The sequence below is a fragment of the Poecilia reticulata genome, linkage group LG10 (genome assembly GCF_000633615.1).
Source record: "Poecilia reticulata strain Guanapo linkage group LG10, Guppy_female_1.0+MT, whole genome shotgun sequence".
NCBI classification, from domain to species: domain Eukaryota; kingdom Metazoa; phylum Chordata; class Actinopteri; order Cyprinodontiformes; family Poeciliidae; genus Poecilia; species Poecilia reticulata.
Genome location: NC_024340.1, coordinates 15,683,995 through 15,706,581, shown reverse-complemented (window position 1 = coordinate 15,706,581; position 22,587 = coordinate 15,683,995). Strand labels below are relative to the sequence as shown.

The window sequence follows — 22,587 nt, the reverse complement described above, 5'->3', positions numbered from 1 at the left end:
TTCAGCGGCGACTTGATTATATCTCAATATTTCACGCCAGAAAATTGGAACAATGTGTTTGTAACTTTCTAAACCACCTGCAGTTGATCAGAAACATCTAATAACTGTGTTATTAGATGAAACTACAAGCTTCAATTTATTTTACTGGAATGTTTTTCATGCACTTAATGATGTATTAGTTTTACATTTTCAACTAAACTTTGTTAAATACACCAGAAGAAGAGGCACAATTTGGCAAGATTGCACTCTATTATGATTATTTACTTTCATAATACCATGTAGGGGTCACATGGTAATGAGAAATGCAAACCTTCATGGGGAATTTGGCTGATCTGGCGCAGAAGTGGCTGTCTGGTGGGAACTGGGAGGGAATCTCATGAGAGGAGGTGTGAAGAAGAAACAGCAGCCAATCTTTGTCTCTGCAGGAGGTGGACATGAGGTACATGATCTTCCTTCCTCTTCACATGCTTTAGGAGGCTGCTGTTGGGCTCAGAGAGGAAAACATCCAGTGCAAAATGATTAATACAAATTTAGCTGGTAGAATTTCTCAGTCAGTCCAGACTGACTGAATTTAGATGTAATGAAAGTTAACCTAGTGTCAGGTTTGATGTATAGAGCCATGCATTAAAGCATTAACCTCTGGACATTACTACTAAAGAAACATCAACTTTTAAAATGTTTTAATTCATTATTCATTGATTATTACATTCACTAAGCATGAATGCTGCCTTTTACCTTCTGATTTTAGATGATAATGAGTTCTGTGGTATAATATTTTATCAGATAGTAAAGATTTTCATCACAATTACCTCTTTTGATTGTAAAAAATAATGCTAAACCTTATATAAATCACGTCGGGTTTTATTTTATTCACAGCCTGGGCAGCCTGGAGGTAGCAGGACTGACTGACAGAGCTCCAGACCCAAAGGCTGCAGGAGTCACCTGAACTCCTCAAGAGGAGGTTGCATGGTCCACTAATGAAGCTAAAGTAACATGGCTCCAGAGGAAAACCCAAACCAAACGGTCTGCTCATGTTTTGACCCTAATTTTTTTAAAAACATGCAAGACTGTTTTTTAAATGTCATGAGAGTTTTCTCTCTTTCCTCTTCTTTCCACATCTAGTCCGCTCACTGGCAACTCAAACACTACGTTTGTTTGTCCAAACATACAGAATGCTCCTCAGCAAGTCTCATTTCTAGTTTTCCATCACTGAGAAAAGACTGGAAGAAGATAAAAAAAACACACACAACACGATGAGTTGTGTAAAGAACTGAATTCTTTGCAGTGAATTGAATCTGTGTTTAGCTGAATGAAGCTAATCACAGTCTGGCACAGAAAGCTACAAATGAAATGCACAACTTAGCAAAAATCAGGCGACAAGCTTTGTATTTGCGATGCGGCGCAGCAGGAGTAAATGGCTCCACTTTAACTTTGAAATGGAAAGTTTATTTTGGACATTCACTGAGCCTGACCCACATCTGCCATGAAAAAGCAAAAAATAAACCAAAGGAACTTGCTGTGAGGAGGCAATTTTAACTCACATAAGCACATCGCGTTGAAAGGCAACACATTTCCAGTTGGAAAGGCACCAATTTGGGGGGATTTATTCAGGCAAGCTGTCGTGATCAAAATGACCAGAACTAGTAAATGAAAGGGTTCAAAGAAAGAAGGACAATACTAGTGTTTGTGCCCAGCAGAATAAAAGGGGTGGGGGGTGTTTTTGCATTTCAGGAGTGCAGGTATAAAGAAGTGCTCTGGTCATATTCAACTCTCTTACAGCAGCCTGCAGCGTCTGGAGCCGCTGTGCCAGACTTTCCTTCTGTCTGTTTACCTCCCCTCCACCTGCTATGGTCCTCTACTTGCACGGCTCTAATTTAAGCACCACAGACAGCTCTAGCCTAGGCAGCGACGCGACCCTGCGCGACTCCACGGCGCCCCAGAGCCGCGATGGGCTGAGCCGGAGCGGCCACACGGCGGTGGCGGTGTGCCTCGGCTTCATCCTGGTGGCCGGGATCCTCAACAACTCTCTGACGCTGCTGGTCTTCGCCAGGTTCCGCTGCCTGTGGACGCCGATCAACCTCATCCTGCTCAACATCAGCCTGAGCGACGTTCTGGTGTGCGTCTTCGGGACGCCGTTCAGCTTCGCCGCGAGTCTGCGCGGTAGGTGGCTCATCGGAGAGTTCGGCTGTAAGTGGTACGGGTTCGCCAATTCCCTTTTTGGTGAGTTGTACACTGTTGTTGTTGTTTGACATTGATAGGTTTGTTTGCTAAATGTTTAACTTTTATTACGAAGTTCCTAAATAAAAATTATCGTCAATTTTATACTTTAAAAACGACATTTCAAGGAATGTTGCCAATCATTTAATTCCTTGTTGTTGGTATTAAATCATTTCCTTTTCGGTGAGTAATATGTTGTTGATGTTGTTGTTGTTTGACAATGCTAGGTTTGTTTACTAAAACCTTAACTATTATTAAAAAGTTCCAAACTAAAGAATTATCACCAATTTTACACTTTAAAAACAAAATTTTGAGGATATTAAATATTATAATTTAATTCCATCTTGGTGTTAAATTAATATCTTTTTGGTGAGTATGTTGTTATTGTTGTTTGATATTGCTGTATTTGTTTGCTAAATGTTTAACTGTTATTAAAAAGTTACAAACTAAAGAATTATTACCAATTTTACACTTTAAAAACAAAATTTTGAAGATATTAAATATTATAATTTAATTCCATCTTGGTGTTAAATTATTATCTTTTTGGTGAGTAATATGTTGTTTGATATTGCTGGACTTGTTTGCTAAATGTTGAACTATTCTTAAAAAGTTACAAACTGAAGAATTATCACCAATTTTACACTTTAAAAACAAAATTTTGAGGGTATTAATCTTACCCATCAAAATATTTTTTATTCCACCACTTAAACAACACACTTCCCCATGAATTTTTTTTTGTAAATTATACTTCGCCTGCCATGAATGCTAAGGCTAGTTAGCATGTTCACCAATCACGGTTTTCCTGTCATGACTATTTGTGTCTCACCCATCATCACATTGAACAGCGTGTACAAGAGGTTGATCGACAGCGCTAAGACCCTCCTCCTGGCTCTGATTGGCTGTTTTTGAGCAGGATGGGCATTTTTGTGCTGGGAGAAGTTGGAGGAGCGTAATTGTTTTCAGAGATTATCTGTGTCGACAGTTTTCATAATTATGAAATTATGAAACATGTTTTTATAACACTTTCATTCTGCAGCTGTTTGTAAGACAATTGTCTTAATCCTGAAGAAGTTTGTCGCAATGGACAACACATTGTTAGTCATGTTGTCTGGGCGCCCGCCCTGGACTGGGAGCTGTTTGTTTTGTTTTGTATTATTGTGAAAGTGGCCAACTTTCTATTATTCATCTAGATTTGACACAGCAGGGCCTCCCAAACCTCCTGTGTCTCTACCCTCAGTTCCCGCACATTTTCTTCCAGCCAACTCTGTTGTTAACATGTCATAACTTGTTCTTCCGAGCCGCCTTTAAACGCAACATGACCTCGTGTTCATGTTACTTTCATGAGTAATTTTAGTGCAATGGGAAACTTTTTGTCTTTTCTTGAACAACATGATCAATTGTTGCTGCTCTTACTTGAGTAAAAAACAGAAAAAAACTGTCATATTTCATATAAATTAGAATATTTTTAATATTTTTAAAAAGTTTATTTGTTTCAGTAAAACACGTTATCTAAATTAATTACACAACTGGATGTTTTCAAGTCATTTTTCTGTTATTTGAAGGGTTTCATAAATGTTTATGTGTTTATATTAAATTAAAAGGTTGTGGGTCCTTCCTGCTAAATTCCTCTGAAGTCTGATTCTCTTATATTTTTTTGTTTTCAATATTTAGAAATTAGAAGTTGTATTAAAATAACCGAACAAAATAACTGTGTAAACTTTAATATCACAAATAACAGATTAAAGAATGTAATTTAGACTTGTTTACTGATTTTTGAGCGAGACTGAGAAGAAAGCAACAACAAAATGCAAAATGTGTGTTGGTGTATTATTTGTAATAATAAAATAAATAGAATAAATTCAGCCAAGGGTCACCTTCTGCATCCCTCCAGAAATTGTAAGGAAGACACTCAGTAACAGACGTGGAGTGAGATTCATGCAGCATGACTGGAAAAAACTCATCAGTTGTACAAGATCTCACCTTTAAATGATTCTTTAATTATGAAGACATTATTAAAACTTACACTCCATCAAGCTGACATTAGTTTCCTATAAATCATCTTTAAAGTGAAAAATGAAGCAGCTAATTGAGTTTCTGGTAATAAACCCACTAAACACTTTCAAATTATGATCAAACCTGGAAATTTTATATCGATTGAGACATTAAAAAACGATTTCATGAACTGACCTTCATCCATTTATCCAATCGTGCCACAATAATCTAATGGAAAAAAAAGATTGTTTCAGATTTCAACCTGTCAGCATAGAGTTATAACTAAAAATTATATATTTAAAATTAACTTGAATTGCAACAAATCAGAATGGTTCATTAAATAAAGATGAGGCTAAGTTGTAAAAATGATGAGTGAAAAACTGATTCATGTTGAACCACCTTTAATTTTTATGGCTCTTTTAAAGTCCAGATTCATCAAACGGTCAGTCTGCTGTACATTTATTTATCTGTTTGGATTCATTTTCTTCTCATTAAAAAAAAAAAACCATTGAGGTTTTTCTTGCTGTTTATTCAGATCTTTGCCGAGTTAAGTCAGGCAGCCATTTTCTTTTTTGAGAGATGATGCATTGTCCTGGCACATCAAGCAACATTTTCTTTTTTCTATTTGTCTGGATGAACTTTGACATTCACCAGATAACAGCGAAGTGAACTTGTTGGAAGATTTAAAGCTTTCCATTAAAGGTGCAGTATGTAACTTTTGTAGAATTTGTTTTTTTTACATATTTGTAAAAGTGTCACCATGTTGTGACAATATGAAAAAGATAAACTGTGAAAAGATCGATCTCCTCCACCTCCTCTCTGAGCTGCTATTACCATCTGAAGAAATCCTCGGCTCCTGCGTCGTCCTGAACAAAAACAACCAATCAGAGCCAGGAGGAGGGGCTTAGCGTTGTCAAGCAATCTCAGAAATGCGCTTTTAATGGTAGTTTACTACTACAGAAAAATTGTTTATCTGCCGTCATGGGTGGCCATGCTAACTAGCCTTAGCATTCACGACAGGCTACGCTAACAGCAGTGCAGCATAGAGCAAAAGGGGGAGATTATCTGACAACATACTGTCATGATTTAGTGACAGTTTCGAAAAATATGTATAAAAACTGTATATTTTTAATAAAAAAGTTTTAAGGTATACGTACACCAAAATGATGAGTTACAATATTATATGTGCTTTGTGCACCAAAATAACAAATATGCTGATGATTGATGATTATATTTCACTGTTCCTCTCTCCATAAGGCATTGTGTCTCTGGTGTCCCTGTCTGTCCTTTCCTACGAGCGCTACAACACCGTGCTGCGTTCCTCTAAGGTGGACGTCTCAGACTTCAGGAAGGCCTGGCTCTTCGTCGGAGGCACCTGGGTCTACTCGCTCCTCTGGACGCTGCCGCCCTTCCTGGGTTGGAGCAGCTACGGTCCCGAGGGTCCCGGAACCACCTGCTCTGTCCAGTGGCACCTGCGCTCGCCCACCAGCGTGTCCTATGTGCTGTGTCTCTTCATCTTCTGTTTGCTGCTGCCACTGATGCTCATGGTTTACTCTTATGGACGAATCCTGTTTGCTATAAGGAGGGTGAGTGTAAAAGTATACAAGGTTTCTATGGTAACAGGGGGTAGCTTGGGTAAGATGATGGAGTATTAGGGCAGTTGTGGAGAGAAAGAAAACAAAGAGGAGTACATTTCTGCCAAAACAAAAATAAAATTTAATCTCAGAAATTTTCTAGAAAAAAAGCTGGAAAATGTCAAAGCTTGAAAACTAAGAAATCTGCTAAAAAAGAAAAAAATTCAGAAATTTTGAGGTTATTCTCAGAATTCTTCTAGAAAAAACGAGGAAATTTTTGTGTTTAAAAAGTCAAAAATTCACTAGAAAAAACAATTTGAAATTAATCTCAGAAATTTTCTAGAAAAAACTAAAAAGTGTCTCAGTTTGAAAAGTCAAAAAGCTGCTACAAAAATCTGAAATGTTTAGATTATTCTCAGAAATCTCATAGAAAAAACAAGGAAATTTGTGAGTCTCAAAAGTCATAAATTTACTTTAAAAAGACTCAGAAATGTTGAGATTAATCTCAGAAATTTTCTTGAAAAAAACTTGGGAATTTCTGAGTATGTTGAGTTTTGTGAAAACAGTTTGCAGGTTAAAAACGATGGTGTCTCATATGTTAACATCAGACTCACAGAAACATATTTTCCATATTAAATGTCATTGAATTTATTTCATCCATAATAACACCTTAAACCACCAGTCTGCTCAGTTTTTCAATTGGTTCTGGGATGTTGAGCATAGAAAACCTTCGAGCAGCTTTCACTCAGGGCTTTGTTGCAGACTTCAACTCTCTACATTCAGATGTCATTTCCTAATTATAGTGTGAACATAACTTTTTCAATTATGCCTTCTGCATATCAGTAAGCAGCATAATTGCGTATTATATTAAGGCCTAAAAGCCTTTAACAATTTCCTGAACTGAAAAATGCTAATTTGCAAATGCATCTAAAGCATACATGGCACAAACCAGCGCTGCAGCTTTCCTGAGAATAATTTTGTTAAAATGCTTTTGTTGTTGTCCGTCTACTCAGCCTAAAAGCTCTAAAGGCTCCACTGACATGGGTTCTGCAGGCGCGTTTTCCTGCCAGGGTACTTTTGAGATTCAGAAATGTGTGTCTGAGTTTGAGCTGCAGCTGTCAGAGCCGCCGTCGTTGTCAAGCCAAAACATCCCAGAATTCACTGGAGTGTGTTTACAGTCTGTGAATCAATTCATCCAGCAGGAGTAGGTTTTATTTAGGGGCTGCGGCTTTGCTCTTTGCAGTGATCCTCTTAGATTCCCTTAACTCAAGCCTGCCTTTATTGAGTATAAACCTGTCAATCATATCTAAATTGGTAATTAAAGGCTCCCAGTTGCTCTTTGCTTCCACTCCTGCTATGAATGAATCACCCAGAAGGTATTTTTAGAGCTTGTGAGCTGCGTGTTACCATTGGATACCCTGTGTTATATAAGCATGCTGGGGTTTTTTTTTTTTTTTTTTTTTTGAAAGTCCGTGCTCCCAGAGGAGTCGGAGCAGAGAAGGGGTCCTGAAAATTTCACCTGATGATCAGCAGTGAACCAAGTCAGCAGCATTTCTTAGAAACAGATGAATGAGGATGTTTCAGCCCAATAAAGACGATTTCAGCCAGCAAGAATCCCCACCACAACCTTTAGATTGCACTCACTCTGGTGTTTTCAATTCTCACATCCGAGGGATAAAGTTTAATTGCACTTATAATATCAGGACTGAATTAAAAACCTTGAAGCAAATAATCTAAAGTTCATGTGTCAAATCTGTATGATGCCAAATTGCATTAGTCTCTCTAGTTTTTCTGAGATTTTACTACCATGGAAAATCATCAGATCCCTGCACTTTTTTGTTTTGATGCTTGATGGTGAGTTTACCGAAAATGTTCCGACAAATTGGTCAAACACGTTGTGTTTATGTGATGCTACCTCCCACCTGCAGGTGGCAGTATTTCTTACTTCGTCTACACTGCTTCCTCAGCTTTATTTGATGTCAAGTCCGTTAGCAAGCAAAAGTCATATTTTCCGTCATACGTAAGCGCAAATATTAAAAAGTTATCTAGCTAATATGTCTAAATTAGCTCCAGTTTGTTAATGGGCCCTTTAAGAACCTCCATGATATCGACAAAAGTGAGTTTGACTCCCATGATCTAAAGCAACATGTCCATTGGCTTTACTCTGAACTACAAAAATCAGCAAATTTGTGCAAAGTAGAAGCTACTTTTTAATTTCAGAAGCATAATCTCACACTTAAAGAAACGTGAGGACAACCCTTCCTTTAATCCTAGTGCATTTGGAGAAAGTTATTCTTCTTTAAAAAATAATTTAAAAAAAGTTTTTGCACCAAAAACTTTCCTTAAAAATAAATGTAAGCAAACAAATATTTCCAAAATATTTCTTTACTTCTTTTAGTCCAATGAAGTGTCTAAAAACTCTAAAAACTGGTGATAAAAAGGGTAATTTCTCCAAGCCATTCATAAAAATTAGAAAGATGAGAGAGCATAATGTGTAAAGTTAGACGTCTGTGTTAATTTTCATAAGTGAGGAAGCAGCTACAAGAAAATAACTACTGGCCTAAACTTGCTAATCAAAATGTCTAAAACAACTGGAAGTATGACTGATGAAGGCCAACAACACTTGGACCAGGAAAAAGGACGATAAGGAAGGAAGTGTGTCATTTTAAAAATCAGGCAATATTTCAATCCACAGATTTATTTCTTTTGTCAGGACTTTCAATTTGATTATCAGAAAATGTCAGAGCTAGATGTCGAAAAGAGGAGAGCTTGATGTTTGTGTGCAGCAGTCAAGAGTTAAACGTTTATTGGATTTTAGTTGGACAGTAATTAAAAACCTATTTAATTTTATGAATGAAGGATCATTGGTTGTACTGTTTCCTCTCCTTTCATTCATCTTGACGTTTGATTTCTACAAGAAGTGTCAGAATCAATCAGGTGGGATCTCATTTTGACCAATTCCTGCCTCCTCTCCTCCAACCTCCTGCTGATTGACATGAAAATTGATCTCAGCAAAAATATTTGAAAGGATGTCTCACTTTCTGAAATACCCAGAAATGAGGAGGTTTGGCACAGATGTTTGATTCAGTGGTTTTCTCTAAAGTTATTTCTAAAACATATTAATTCCACAGTATAACTAAAAATATATTCCTTACATGTATTATTTCTGGTAGAAATCTGGCAGATACAGCTGTATGGTGAAGCATTATGATGAGTTTAGGTTTAAATATTGACTAGAAAACAAATTAATCTTAATTTGTTTTGAGTCTTTGAGCTTTCCTTTAGTTCTGCAGGAATCCAGAGTGACAGCTGCAGGAAGCCCTGACTAAAAGGTGCAAATAAGATGCAGTGTTATTCTTCACTCTACCACTAGATGGCAGTAAACGAATAGAATCTCCAGATGGGTGGCCTTAAACTTGTACATTATGTTATTAATCAAACGATAAATTATTAATGAAAAAGCCAGAAGAAATGTCAAAATCTACAAGACATTGAAAGAAAATATAAAAGATTAAACTTTATCATGCACAAAAAGGTTAAAATAGTTTTGCATCTTTTTTTATTATAGTTTTGTTTTATTTGGTTGTGATTTTTTTTAATGGCTAACTAGTTTTAGTACGTTTTTAGGAGTGAGTTTCCTGGTTATATTAGTTATTATTAGTTAAATATTGCTTAGTTTCAGTATAGTTTTAATTGTTATAGACGTTTTAGTTTTTTCTTAATGGTCAATTTTTAGCTGGTGAATTCAAAAAGGTCAAAGTATTTTATTGCGATCATGTTTACATTAAGTACTCAACATAATTTACCTTTTTAAAAATATATTAAATTATTGATGAACAAACAAAAACTGACCTGAGTTTTCTCCCAACTTTTGCTGTGGTCATGTTGTGGACCTGGGAGGCCATAATTCGCCGAAGGCTGATGGAAACTGCTAGTTTGAAGAAAAAACAATATTCATGAGTTTATTTACTAGATTTTATGATTCTAATAAATAAAACTTAAACACAAATATAAAGGGTATTATTTCTCTAATTTTAGTAGAATTTAGTTACTTATTTAAACATGCAACATACTTCCAGTTAGTTATATTTTTCCCCTTTAAGTACCGTTTTTATTTATTTCAGTTAATGAAATTAATTATAATAATCTTGCAAAACTGTGCAAACTATCTCATGCTCATGAGAAAATGTATTTTCTATTTTTTCCCTTTAATGTCCCTTTTGGTACTCCGTAAAAACAAAACTCATATGATTTCATCTTATACCTGTTAGAGGAATATTAGATTATGCTTCTAAAACGATGGGATTTTTTTTGCCTTCTCTGTCTGTGACTCTGTTCTGCAGGTGGGTAAGGTGAACCTGCTGGCCGCGCAGCGCAGAGAGCAACACATCCTGCTCATGGTGCTGTCCATGGTGTCCTGCTACATGGTGTGCTGGATGCCCTATGGAGTCACGGCGCTGATGGCCACCTTCGGCCGGTCGGGGCTGGTCACGCCGCTGGCCAGCGTGGTGCCGTCCATCCTGGCCAAGTTCAGCACGGTGGTCAACCCCATCATCTACGTGTTCTTTAACAACCAGGTAGGAAGAATGAAGTACAGTAATTTTTCTGGAGAGAAAAACTTTAAAGGGGCGGTATTATAACTATGTTAACTTCAGTTGTTGTTATAAAAATGCTATATGAGCTTATTTCAGTGACTTGAAATTGGGTCTCTGTCTCTTTAAAAACGCTCTGAGACCCGCCTTCAGGAAGTCATCACAACACGGCTCCTCTATGAACACTTTAACGACCAGCGTTGTGCTGAGAAATAGCTCACATAATGAGCTCCGGAGATGAGCAGCTCCACCAGATGTTTGCTAATTGCTGCTGGCTAGTCTGAAGGAGCTGAGTGGGGGACTTGTGAGGGAGGCAGCAGCTCAGAAACCTCAGCTCTGAGGAGGAGCTGCGCCTTGAAGGCGGGGCTAGGTCCACCCAGCTGAATGGTTGCCATGGAGATTACAGGATTTCTCAAACATGCATGAATGAATCAAAGCAACATCCAAGTGAGGGGATAACATTATAAGATGATGTAAAGCTCAAATAAGTTGATTTTTACATGATACTGATCCTTTAAAACGATGATAACTCACCTCACTTCCAAGACAGAAAACAAAAATTATCACCAGGTTTATGACAACAGCTTAAAGAGAGAAAAAGATACTATAGTTAACTGTCTAAGCTTCTAGACCTGTTGAACCTTTTCAGATTTTGTAGAGCTACAAACACGAGTTATTGCATTTTATTGGGATTTTATGATGGACCAAAGCAAAGTTGTATGTAGCCGTTTTAAAACACGCTGCGCGAAAATCTAACAAAACATTTACCTTTAGCTGAAATCACAGCCGCAGGTTTTTTGGTTTATGTTTCTACCAGCACATCCGCATGCTGACATCTTTACTCACTGAGGACTGGTTGGGTTGGATGGAGAGCAATCCTGACCATCAGTGTTCATGTCTTGCTGCAGAATCTGAATTGGATTTAGGTCTGGACTTTGACTGAACCATTATGCTGTAGCTCTGGCTGAACAGCCGTAAACTCAAGCGTTACAACCTTCAGGGTTGTTATCCCACTAAACCTTCGCCCTGGTCTTTTGCAGTCTGTAAAATGTTTTCTTCCAAGTTTATCCCGAGTTAAGATCTGTCCATCTTTCAGTTTGCTCTGATCAGAGAACAGACTGAGATTGATTAGGTGTGCTGAGGGAGGTGGATAGTTATTTTTACATGTAGCATTTTTATTGTAGGGTAAACATACAATAAAAATGTATAATTTTCCGCAGATTCTAATATGATGAAATGTGGAAAAGCTTTAAAAAAACATGGCAATTTTATCAAAAATACCAGAATATATCAGCTTACTTGTTAATTTTTCCATCTGCTCAGAAAATTAAAGTTATTTGAAATAAATAAAACTACCTTCACTGGAAATGTCAAGTTCTTGATCATTTCCACTGGAATATTTGTTGTTTATTAACTCTATTGATCATGTAGGGATTAAAAGGCTCCTAAACGTAAGTACTGTGTTGATACAAAACAGAAAACTTAGCAAAAGCCTTTAAAAAAAAAATCTAATTAACTTAATGGTAAGACTTTATTTGAAGGGAACGTAAATAAGACTGACATAAACATGACATAACATGTCATGAACATGAATAAGCCTTCATGAATATTTATGACAGTTGTCATAAAGAGTCATTCGGTAAATTATGACACTTTTAATTAGGTAACTTTATGTTATTAAAGGTAAAGTTTAAACAGTAATGATTTCTTGGTTAATGTCAAGTTGTCATAACAAAGACATTTTGAATAATGTCAACTTTGGACTAAAAGTGTCATAATTTACCGAATGAAGCTTTATGACAACAGTCATAATTATTCATGAAGGCTTATTCATGTTTATGATAGGTGTTATGTCATGTTTTTACAGTGTCATGACAGTCTTATTCACCCCCCTTCAAATAAAGTGTTACCAAGTTAATTAAGTAATTTGACTGAATCAGTAAAAAATATCAATAGAAACATGGTTTGAGTGATAATTGTATTTTGCAAAAATCTGACCAACTGAATTATGCATCTTTCAAATCCAAGTTTTAGTGCAGAAAATGAGTGAAAAAGAAAACGTTCACTACACTTTGCATGATTTCAGTTTAAATCTGGAGTCTGCAGTCTGGCTGCATAAAGTCAAACTATAAAGTGCTGGTTTAAACAGCATAAATTAGCATATTGCTTTATACCAAAATCTAGTTAATAAGCAGGAGAAAAGTATCTGTGAGGTAAATGTTCCAGTTTAGGCGTTTGAGGCTCATTCTGTATTTCAAACAGTTTTACAGGTGCTTGGTAGCCTTCATAAAGTGCAGCGGGGAGCCACACTCTGTTCACGGAGAGGAGCAGCCAGCTCCAAGAAGCCATCAGTCGGCCGCCTTTCATGGTGGGAAACCAGCCTCCTCCAGCCCTTCGCAGCCTCAGCTCCTCTGCAGCAGAGCCGCCGATCCCTGCAGCTGCCGCAGCGGCACAAACATCCTGTTTGTCCATTACACACCATGAAAGCCTCACAGTCACATCCGTCACTGGGCGCTTCCTTTTGGGTTTTCATTTTTGTTGTTTTTAGACATTTATTAGTATTTTATGTATTTTCTGGTAATTATTACATTGAAGATTCTCTTGAACAAAAGGCTTCGCCGCGATACTGCGACATGAGAAGCTCTTATAAGAAACTGAAGATATAAATTTCTTTTTTTCAACCTTTCCTTCTATTAAACTTTGGCTTCTTATTTTAAAATAGATATTTATTTCACTTTACATAAATATATATTGTGCTTCACATAAATATTCCCCCAAACGAAGAGAGGGCAGTTTAATCCCTTTTATAGTTTGTCTTGATGCTTGTTCAAGTAAGTAAATAACTAAATGTTATTTATGTAGCACACTTTACAGGTCAGAAACCACAAAGTGCTTTAGAAAATATGAGACATAAAAACACAGGAGAGATAAAACAGAATACATGGGGCATAAAACAAAATAAAACTAATTAAAAGCCAACCTGAATAAATGTGTCTTCAGCTGATTTTGAAAAGTATCAAAGTTGGAGGGGCCAAAAGGATCCTGGTTCACAAAAACAAGGTAAAAATAAATGAATAAATGTTGATTAACGCAGTCAGAGGTGTCAAACTCATGCTCTCAAATGGCTGGTTGTGCCAAAATGTATTGATAAAACTCACTAACAAATTGTTAAAATATTAATAAATCGACGTCTCTGCATTTGAAAAGTCCTTCATAACGTTAAATAATACTGAACATTGTTTCACATTGACGTAATTTAACAGAGTGCAGATGAAAACAGCTTTGCTTTGACTAATAGAAATGATATTTACACAACTTACAGCCGATATTTATACGTCCCTATTGGGCCTTATAAAAAACTGTGACGGGTCAGATTTGGCCCACAGGCCTCCAGTTTGACACATTTTCAAAGCTTCATATTCAGTTTGTTCTCCGCAGGTGTAGAGCTGGAGCTAAGAACGTTTCGAACCACCAGGGGAAGCTGTGGAACTCATCAGCACTGACTTCAGCAGCAGCTACCTGCCGAAGGCTCAGGTGTTGATAGAATTAAACAAACGTGCAGAAAACTTGGAGTGCACACTGCAAACGCTTGCATACGCATTTGTTTCCTTTCTTCACTTTATCACTGACTTTATATGTGATCAGAGATGCAGGTTTATCACACAGCTTGGTTTCTATGCTTTCTGTGATAAAGACATTTTATGCAGCTGTTATTGCAAAAAAAAAGGCATTAAAAATAATTGACGATATTTTGAATAATGATTGAACCTCATTAAATATACAACAAATATTATCCACTTAAAAGAAAAATACAAAGAAGTGTATATATTGATTAAAAAATGTGGAAAATGGCAAGAGTACATTACAGTTTAATCAGTACATTCATTTTATTTTTGAAAAAGAATTGCTGCTTTAGATGCAATTCAAACTCATTCAAACTGTTTGTACATTTCAAAGTCAGAACGGAGGGAAATATTATCCTTAAATTTGCTTTAGTACTATGGAGAGAGATTATGGCGAAAAGAAAAGACGGAGCTCCAGTCAGACTGAATCATCCTGCAGCAACACCGCAGCTGCATGAAGTGAGAATGCAGCTCTCCGTGCATTCAGCTGTGAAACCGTGTTACATTAAAATGTTTCACTTTAGCTCAACTTCTGCTACCACAACCAAAGTGCTGTGGTGAAGTAGTGAAACTCCTTCAGATGGATAACCCTGCTGCGCATGGGAATCTAAAATAAGAAGCCTTCTCCATAAATCTCTGTGAGTTGTCTCTCCTCATCCGTCCTGATTAACAAATGTTAATGAGAATGGTGGAGGATATGTCATGCTGCGGGCCTGTTTGTTATTGACACGGACAAATCAAGACCACAAGTCGGCATGGAGCACCACAGGGCTGTGTGCTCGAGTCATTATTTGTACTTTATTTAAGCATTTCAGAAAAATTTGGAAGAGTTTTTTATTTTTTTTTTTTAAACCCAAAATTTGGGTTGATGATAAAATGATTTAGATTTTGACTCACTGTGAATCCATTGGCTATTCTTTCTTAATCATGTTCAGAGTTGGCAGCTGGACCCCATTCCAGGAGTCACTATGTGGGAGGTGATGTTTAACTGTGATGCATTAAAAAAAAAAAGCTGACATGACTATAAAGCATAGCTTCAAGAACAAAATATTTTTTTCTTTACTTTTTACCAAAGTAACAAAAGAAATAATTTTAGAAAAACTCAAGTAATACTATGAAAATCTGAAAAATCTTCTGCTTGTTCATACATTTGCTCTGCAGAGAAGAAACAACAAGCAGTCTTACGTTAAAAACTAAATTGCAAACAGAAACAGTGTCATTAATGCAAACCAGGTGTTGGATTTGACACATATGTCTCTGTTGATTAAACATATTATGAGAGTTAGTGTGATGCAATGGATGCTGGAGTGCATAGTTTTTTAAAGTCTTCAAAGTAGAAGACTACAAAAAATCTTCTACTTTTTATGTACCCTAAGCTTTTTATGTAGCTTAGGGTACATAAAAAGACCCTGAGCTCTTAAATACGATTTAAGAATCCAGTTTGAGCGTGCCGTGTGCATCAGAAACCACGTCACCATCTATTTACGAGCTTCTTTTTAAGTGTTGGGTTTTACGTGGCGGTGCAGAGAAACACTGCAACAAATGGAACCAAGTGAAACATACCTGCCGTATAGGAAGGAAGAGACGGCATGATGTATTTCACACGACACACTCACGTCCTCCACAAAGGTCACATCTCTCACAGATCTGAAGGGCTCAAAGCTTCCAGGAAGTACACGCAGAAAAACTCGTCTGCTTTGGGGAGCGTCTGCTCAGAAGCGCATGGGATGCCACGGGCGACAGGCCGCTCCACTGCATCATGATCAACACCTACCAGACCAGCATGGCGCTGCCGCAGGTGCCTCCGCCGGTGCCGCCGCGGCTCGGCAGGCCCGAGCCCATCCTCATCCCGACCCAGCTCCCATCGCCAGGCTACAGCAAGCCACTTCTGCGATTTCTGGTCTGCGTGGTGACGCTGCACTTGTTTCTGTCTGTCGGAGGTTTTCTATACCTGTACTACAATGAAAGACAAATTGCACATGTAAGTAGCGCCGTGGTTTGTAACAAAAGTCGTTTTGTTTTAAATCTAAAAGCTGAAAACTTGAGTTTTCTCACGCTGGTGAGGCAGACGCTGATGCAGATTCACAGGTTTTGCACCATCTAAAGTCTCACTAGAATTCAGTGTGAGATGCACAGGAAATCCTCCTCTGTAAATGCAACATACATGTCACACCTCATGTGCTTCTTTGGGCCACATGTAGCGCATTGCTAAAGTAGATTTAATACAGCGCAGAGAATAATTATTTGTCTGTTGTTCCGCTGATGTTGAACTTTCTCTTGTTCTTGCAGGCAACATACTCCTCACCACAAGGAAGAGGTAAATTGATTTTACTGATTATTGCTGTTCTGAGTTTAGAGAGAAAAGTCAATCAGATAAAGAAACCTGACATGCATTTGTGTTTTTTTTTCCTCTTTCAGTTGGTTTTCCCCCCGTAGAAAAACAAGAAACAACCTACAAAGCCTTTGCACGCATGTTAATTGGAAAACCAAATGCTATAATTGAGAAAAAATGTAAGAAAAAAAAAAAATCTGTTTTCTCTTTTCATAGAAATTCAGTTATAATTAAAACAATAAAAAACAATGTTTACTGCTTTTTCTAGCTGGTTACCTTGAGTGGAGAATGGACCTCTCAGTTCGCAAGAACATCAACTACTACGGCAATAGCTGGCTGACGGTCCTGGAGCCCGGTGACTACCTCATCTACTCCAGGGTGACCTTCTCCAAGCACAGCGTCGCCCCGCTGACCGGCTGCATCAAGCTGAGGAACATGGAGACGGGAGAGGAGAAGGAGGTGACCAAGGCCCACTGCAGCCTGAGCGACAAGGACGGCCTGAACCCTCAGCTGTGCACAGTTACGCTGCAGGACGTGATCACGCTGAGCAGGGGGAACCAGCTCTCCGTCTGGGTGGAAAACCTCTCGCTTGTGGACTACGGAAAGCAATCGACGAGTTTTGGGATGTATAAGCTGTAGGAGCCGCGTGGACCGGGACTCCAAAACAGGGATCTGCGACTGTGGATGGAATATCGATACTAAGAAGACTCTGCAGGAGTTAATCAACAAACTCTTGTGGAATTTAGAGACATTTCCAAACTATAATTTATTAAATAACATTGTCTTTTTCTTTGTTATTGTCAGTGATTGCTTTGTGTTTATTTATATAAATTGGACTATATGTAAAATAACTTTTATATTTAATCTGAATGATCTGGTTTTTTTTTTTGGGTGAGGGGAATTACACATTTTAAGAATTAGCACTTACATTTTTATTGTCCAGCAGCTTTTTATGGGTATTGTTTGACAAAAAAAACTCAAAAGTTCAGAAAAACAGCACTTTTTAAATGTGATGAAGAACAGAAACTGCTCTGAACCAGTGGTTTTAATTTTCTAGGGCACACGGCAGCAACTAGAGATGCATCTTCTCACGGTGACAAAGACACTTGACCTGTAAATTATCTTCACAAATCTGATGAGGTCAACTTTTTCTCTCGTCACCGTTATCCTTTTCGGAATTTAACCTTCTAAATCAAATCAATTTATCTCGTTTCAGAATTCAAAAATAGCACAGAATGGAACAAAAACCCCCATTTCTGATGGAAGATTTTAAAAAAAAGTTGATAGCTTCTGTTTTTTATGTTGCGCTAGAGGTTGCTAGATGGCAGCAGTTAGAGGATGTGAGGAGCCTGACCAGAGGATCACTGGACAAATCCAATGACCCTTTCAGCTCCCCTCACCTTCCTCTGCAGGGCTGCCATGTTGCATCATTACCCTGAAAGGTTTAACCTCTTAACTCAGAGCGGTGTTTTTTTTTTATACAGGGCTCTCTGGGTAGTGTCCCAGATTTTGGGGAAAACCTGAGCACCTGACATCTATTTTTAGTTTTTTAAGTTATGCAATCAGTGCTTGAAACGTGTTTTTATTGCTTTTTTCCCATGTCGATTTGGCAAGGTGCAGTAAAGAGATTTTTCACTGTATTTTAAAAAAGAACTGGAGAATGAATTCATTTCTGGACTGATTCTTTTTCTACACTGCGCAGAGATTTTTTTAAAAGCTCTTTTATTCTTGCATGTGAAAACACACAAAAGCTCGTTACATTTTTCAGGTTCGCCCCTGGAGGCGGAAACGAAGATGAAAAAAAACCTCTATGCCATCCATCTTGAGTCGTGACACTCATACCAGCCTCGCCTGGGCCTTTTTGTCCTCCTAAAATAGCTTCACTCTGCTTCTTCATGACTGTAACGTTTCCTTTTTAGTTCGTAAGCACACCTGCAGTACTCGATGAGTAATTCAAGCGTATAGGTTGGCAAATAAAACGTGCTTTTTTACATGGAGTGCAACAGTATGGAAAGTGTGAATCTCTATGGAGGTGTGCAGATGCAGCCTACTCGCACAGCATGTCACTCCTTCCACCGTGCAAAGGGTTTCCTGAGAGCGAAGCTGAGCAACCTACAAATTCCTGCGCTGCACATGTGATGAACATGGGGCGGAAAAGCCTGCCTGCCATCTGTGGATTTCCAGCATGAATGTAGAAAACCTTATTTCCATTTCTGTTATGGTTACAAACCGATTTTCAATCCAAAACTCCACTTGTTATATTAAACTTTTAATAAAAGAACAATCAAACCAAACATACAGTACAGAATGTCTAGAAAAAAAAAGGGTAAAATACTTGCAACAATAATTGCATAGAACAAGCTTTAAAAAAACAACAACAACAAAAAACAAAAACACAGTGGCGTGGAAATCAGATGGACTTCTTCCCACCAGTAAGTGCTCACAGAAGCTATTGGGAAATTCAAATTACAGTGTGTGGTGCTTAATGGAAACAGTCGTTTTGAGGGGAGGATGAGTCTCCGCATTATTAGATCACCCAGTCTGGCTGGTGAGACGAGTTGTGCCTTTGAGCCTGAAAGTTACACCTTTGCAGACGAACCAGCTGCATCAAACGCTACACAGCGCTGAGAAGTTTCTGAACAGAGGTGCGTGCAAAAACAACAAAAGAAACATAGCACACTTCCCACACAGCAACTGCCACAAATTCAACAATCTGGATCATTTGTGGATGAAAAAAAATGGACCTCATCGCTTCTAATCGGGAAACGTCACTGAGCGAAAGGCGAAAAAAAAAGCATCTGGAGGGATTTTTTTGTCAATGAGTTAAATTCAGTCCTTAATATTGCAGGTTGTTTGAATCTGACTGATGGCTGCTGGTTTTTACCCAGAGGTCTGTCAGGAAAGCAGTCACTTATTGCATTTCAGTTACATTCACTGTTTGTGTGCAGTGCGCCACATAACAGCGCTGACAGTGCTTGCGCTCGTCCCCATGAGGAAATGTACCGCGGTTGGTCTTCAGAAAGAGGCCACGACCATAAATAGGAAGCAAAGCGCTGTTTGTTTTCAGACCCAACATACATAACAACATCATTAAACTAAGCTTGACACTTTGAATATATTTCATGTTTAGTCCCAGTCGGTCTCGAACTCTCTTTTGGTTTTCGGACCCCTTCGGGAGGCACTTAAATATGTTTAACACCAACATCTGTTCATTTCCTCTGTTCCCAGACAGAAGTCTACAAATTCTCAAAGCAAAACGAGTTTCTCTTTTTCCTCTTTAGCAATATAAAGCAGGGTTTTCCTTGCAAAACGTTCTCCATAAGGCTTACACCACATTTTAAATGCCTGGGTTAGCAATAAATACGGACTATCCTTATAAACTCAAAACAAAGAAAGGTTATCTACTCAACATGTTAAAATGATTCCCATATATATTTTAGTAAGGGTTACCTCTTTGTCTACTTTTATAATAGCAAATAGTACAGAGTTACGTCTTTCCTATTTCGTTATGCAGATGCATTGCTTTGGAGTATATATGTCTGGATATATATTGATTATCGCATTTCTGATGCAGAATTTATAATGTAGAAACACTGTACATCCATGCAGTTTTTAAATAAACAGTATACAGCTGCATTTGGAGATTGAGCTGGTTAAAGTCACCTGTGCGACTTGCTGAAATGCCTATAAAACCCCCTGAACATGAATTAGATGAATCTTTGTCATGTTGAAAAATGCTGTGTATCATGAAAGCACAACAGGAAGATTTTTCTTTTCCATCAAGGAGCCCTATGGTAATAAAATACAACAGTGACAAAGTCATGATTTGGAGAGATCATCATCAGTCCGGTTTTAAAAGAAGTTCAGACAGGGGAAGCAGAAGAACTCGATGGCTTTTTACTCCTTTTCTATTCCAACAACAGCAGAAGAAGCTACGGAGAGCTTGTTTCTTTTTTTTTTTCCAAAATTCTTCCACTAGCAGGTCGGATCTTACAGTCCAAATGGGGGAGATTGCTTGAAACACAGAGGACTAGCCGAGCGGTTCGGCAGTAAGCATGCTCGTTTGGGTCTTCCGATGAGACGGAGCCGACTCCGTCGAGCTCCGGGCGACGAGGCTCCACGTTTATGTGCGACTGAAATGTGAAGACGGAAGACACGCATAGAAAAATAAACGCATAAGCACACAGAAACCTGCCCCGCTGCGAGTCCGCTCCTGCAAACGGGAGCTTCCAGGCCGAAGAGGTGAGCTGTGAGGACGGTCCACTGTCCTAATGGCTGCTGTCCTCCCAGCCGCAGTCGTTCTTCTGCTTGCTCAGCTTTCTCACCAATCTTTCCAGCTCTTTGCGAGACTTCTGCTCCTCCTCCAGAAACTGCTTCATCCACTTGTTCTCCTGTGGAACATAGGGGGGATAATAACATTAAAGAGTGAAGGCTCTTTAATGTTTGTCAGTAACTGGTTTGTCTCAGATTTGGGTCATTTCTAATGCTGAGGCGAAGGCATTCACGCCTCTTTAAAGGTGCATTTTACAGGCACAAGGTGTCATGTTACAGCACAATCAAGTAATTGTGTTACTTTCAATTGTCATAAAAACGATATAGATATCAAATATGACTTAAAAGAAATTGAACGTTGTAATTTAACACCTTAAAGCTGGGCCTGTGTGTTAAAAACTCCTGCTGTTTTGGGGACTCTGCCTTTAGGAAGCCATCACAACATGGCTCCTTATTTCTGTGCTGGAGAAGAGTTGCACCCAGATGTTGCAGGAAAACGTCATTCGGTAAATAATGACACTTTAGATGAAAGGTTGTACTAAAAGCTGCATTAAAAGTCCATTAAAAGGGTCCGTCTTATGCACATTCCTTCAAATAAAGTGTTACAGAAAAACATGAAATGCTCTTTAAAAGCTGGATCTCTTGAGCTGATTGGACAAAGAAAAATTAAACCAAATGACAACATAATTATTGGATTCACAAATTTTACTTATTGGTTGTGGAGATCTGAATTCCCTGTTGCTGCCATGTTGCATTGTGGGAACCCAGGGTTCCCTAAATCAGATCTCAGCGACTGAAAGGTCTGATTTACATTTAAATCTTTAAAGCGTTTTCTGTACAGGGGAGACCAAACACATGTGAGATCGACCAGCATCCTGTTATCTTCATACAGGGGGGTTTCCACAAAAGTGGTTTGATTGCTGGTTTGGAGTCAGAACTCAGTTTACCACCAGCTGTTTCGACTGCCAACACTTTGGCTACAGTACCAAGAAGCTGGTGGTCGAAACTGGTATGAAGTCAAAACAGTGGGAAATGAGTTCACTGCCCGTCTTCTTCCTTCTGGTTAGGCGTCAACAAATACAAATAATGGGAGGTTAAATTTAGTAGTAATAGTGGAGGAATTTCCATTGATGAAATAGTTCAGATGAAGTGAATTATTGAGTGTGAAAAAAGAAAAGCGACAACGAATTAAAACCAAGGAGAATCGTTTTCATTTACTTTTCAGTTTTCATTCAGCTCCACAGCTCAAATGGGTTTATGTGGGTTCTGTTGAGAACGTACGAGCGGTAAACATCTTACCTGTACCAAATAACTGTCTTTAGCGGAGACAACCAAAGAAGGACATTTCAGCCATTTTAAAATAGATTTAATTTCGTAGTTAAACTAGGTATGGACTGGAATGAGATACCCAAAACATGATTATCATAAAAAATTTTTTTTTAAAAACGCGATTTGATAACATAATATCATTTATGTGACAGATTTAAACTAAATTTACGACATAATGTAGTAAAATAGATGCTAACAATGATGAGAGAAAACCATTATGACCATTTGACTGTTTTGTAATACATTTCTATTAATGTATTACAGAAACAGTAAATCTATTTCTGCATTATTTCTATTCTGCTAATAAGGGAACTTGTCAGCTGCCTTATTAAGTGGCAGAAAGTTGGCTTAAATGTTTTTTTATTATTGTGAAAATTCAAAAACTTTATTGACAGGTTTATGCATTAAACCCCCTCCCACCAAGCAGAGGGGTCAAAACTGAGCCTGTTCTACTTTCTTGGCCAACATTTGCAAACTTCCATGAACTCAGTTTTTGATAATCTGGTTAATGCACAGATCTAAAAAAATAAAAGAAAAAAACAAGTATATTAAACTGAGGAACTGAGGAAGTGTTAAAAGTGATCATTTCTATTAACAGTTTGTATGTTTGGCGTTTGTGGCAACTTTCAGGTAGTTAATACCGCTCAGCATGTTCC

The 22,587-nt window shown here is 38.1% G+C and overlaps 3 protein-coding genes across 6 annotated transcripts in view; 2 read left to right on the top strand and 1 right to left on the bottom strand.

Annotated features, from left to right (window-relative positions):
- The first annotated feature begins 1,695 nt into the window (after positions 1–1,695).
- On the top strand, positions 1,696–14,997 carry tmtops3a (teleost multiple tissue opsin 3a). 2 transcript variants are annotated; one of them, XM_008420683.2, is made up of 4 exons: positions 1,696–2,160; positions 5,467–5,795; positions 10,127–10,360; positions 12,638–14,997. In XM_008420683.2, exons 1-4 carry the CDS (start codon positions 1,848–1,850, stop codon positions 12,857–12,859), a joined length of 1,098 nt encoding a protein of 365 aa, XP_008418905.1. In that variant the 5' UTR covers positions 1,696–1,847; the 3' UTR covers positions 12,860–14,997. The 2 variants fall into 2 exon arrangements, with proteins under 2 accessions (XP_008418905.1, XP_008418904.1); XM_008420682.2 differs by having other exon boundaries at positions 1,696–2,220.
- A 106-nt stretch (positions 14,998–15,103) lies between these two features.
- On the top strand, positions 15,104–17,157 carry cd40lg (CD40 ligand). Its single transcript, XM_008420681.2, has 4 exons — positions 15,104–15,979; positions 16,288–16,315; positions 16,417–16,509; positions 16,599–17,157. Exons 1-4 carry the CDS (start codon positions 15,758–15,760, stop codon positions 16,967–16,969), a joined length of 714 nt encoding a protein of 237 aa, XP_008418903.1. The 5' UTR covers positions 15,104–15,757; the 3' UTR covers positions 16,970–17,157.
- Positions 17,158–18,578: 1,421 nt separating this feature from the next.
- arhgef6 (Rac/Cdc42 guanine nucleotide exchange factor (GEF) 6) overlaps positions 18,579–22,587 on the bottom strand; it is a 53,909-nt gene continuing 49,900 nt past the window's right edge. For all 3 annotated transcript variants that reach the window (XM_008420677.2, XM_008420678.2, XM_008420679.2), the window contains one exon: positions 18,579–20,721. In XM_008420677.2, the coding sequence (XP_008418899.1) occupies positions 20,599–20,721 (123 nt within the window). In that variant the 3' untranslated portion in view covers positions 18,579–20,598. The remainder of the gene's footprint in view (positions 20,722–22,587) is intronic.

Excerpts from the sequence above, each read along its gene's own strand:
- tmtops3a (XM_008420682.2), top strand. The coding sequence starts at position 1,848 with ATGGTCCTCTACTTGCACGGCTCTAATTTAAGCACCACAGACAGCTCT. Across the intron at positions 5,796-10,126 it reads TCCTGTTTGCTATAAGGAGG|GTGGGTAAGGTGAACCTGCT; the intron begins GTGAGTGTAAAA and ends TCTGTTCTGCAG. Across the intron at positions 10,361-12,637 it reads ACGTGTTCTTTAACAACCAG|TTTTACAGGTGCTTGGTAGC; the intron begins GTAGGAAGAATG and ends TATTTCAAACAG.
- cd40lg (XM_008420681.2), top strand. The coding sequence starts at position 15,758 with ATGATCAACACCTACCAGACCAGCATGGCGCTGCCGCAGGTGCCTCCG. Across the intron at positions 15,980-16,287 it reads ATGAAAGACAAATTGCACAT|GCAACATACTCCTCACCACA; the intron begins GTAAGTAGCGCC and ends TTGTTCTTGCAG. Across the intron at positions 16,510-16,598 it reads TGCTATAATTGAGAAAAAAT|CTGGTTACCTTGAGTGGAGA; the intron begins GTAAGAAAAAAA and ends TGCTTTTTCTAG.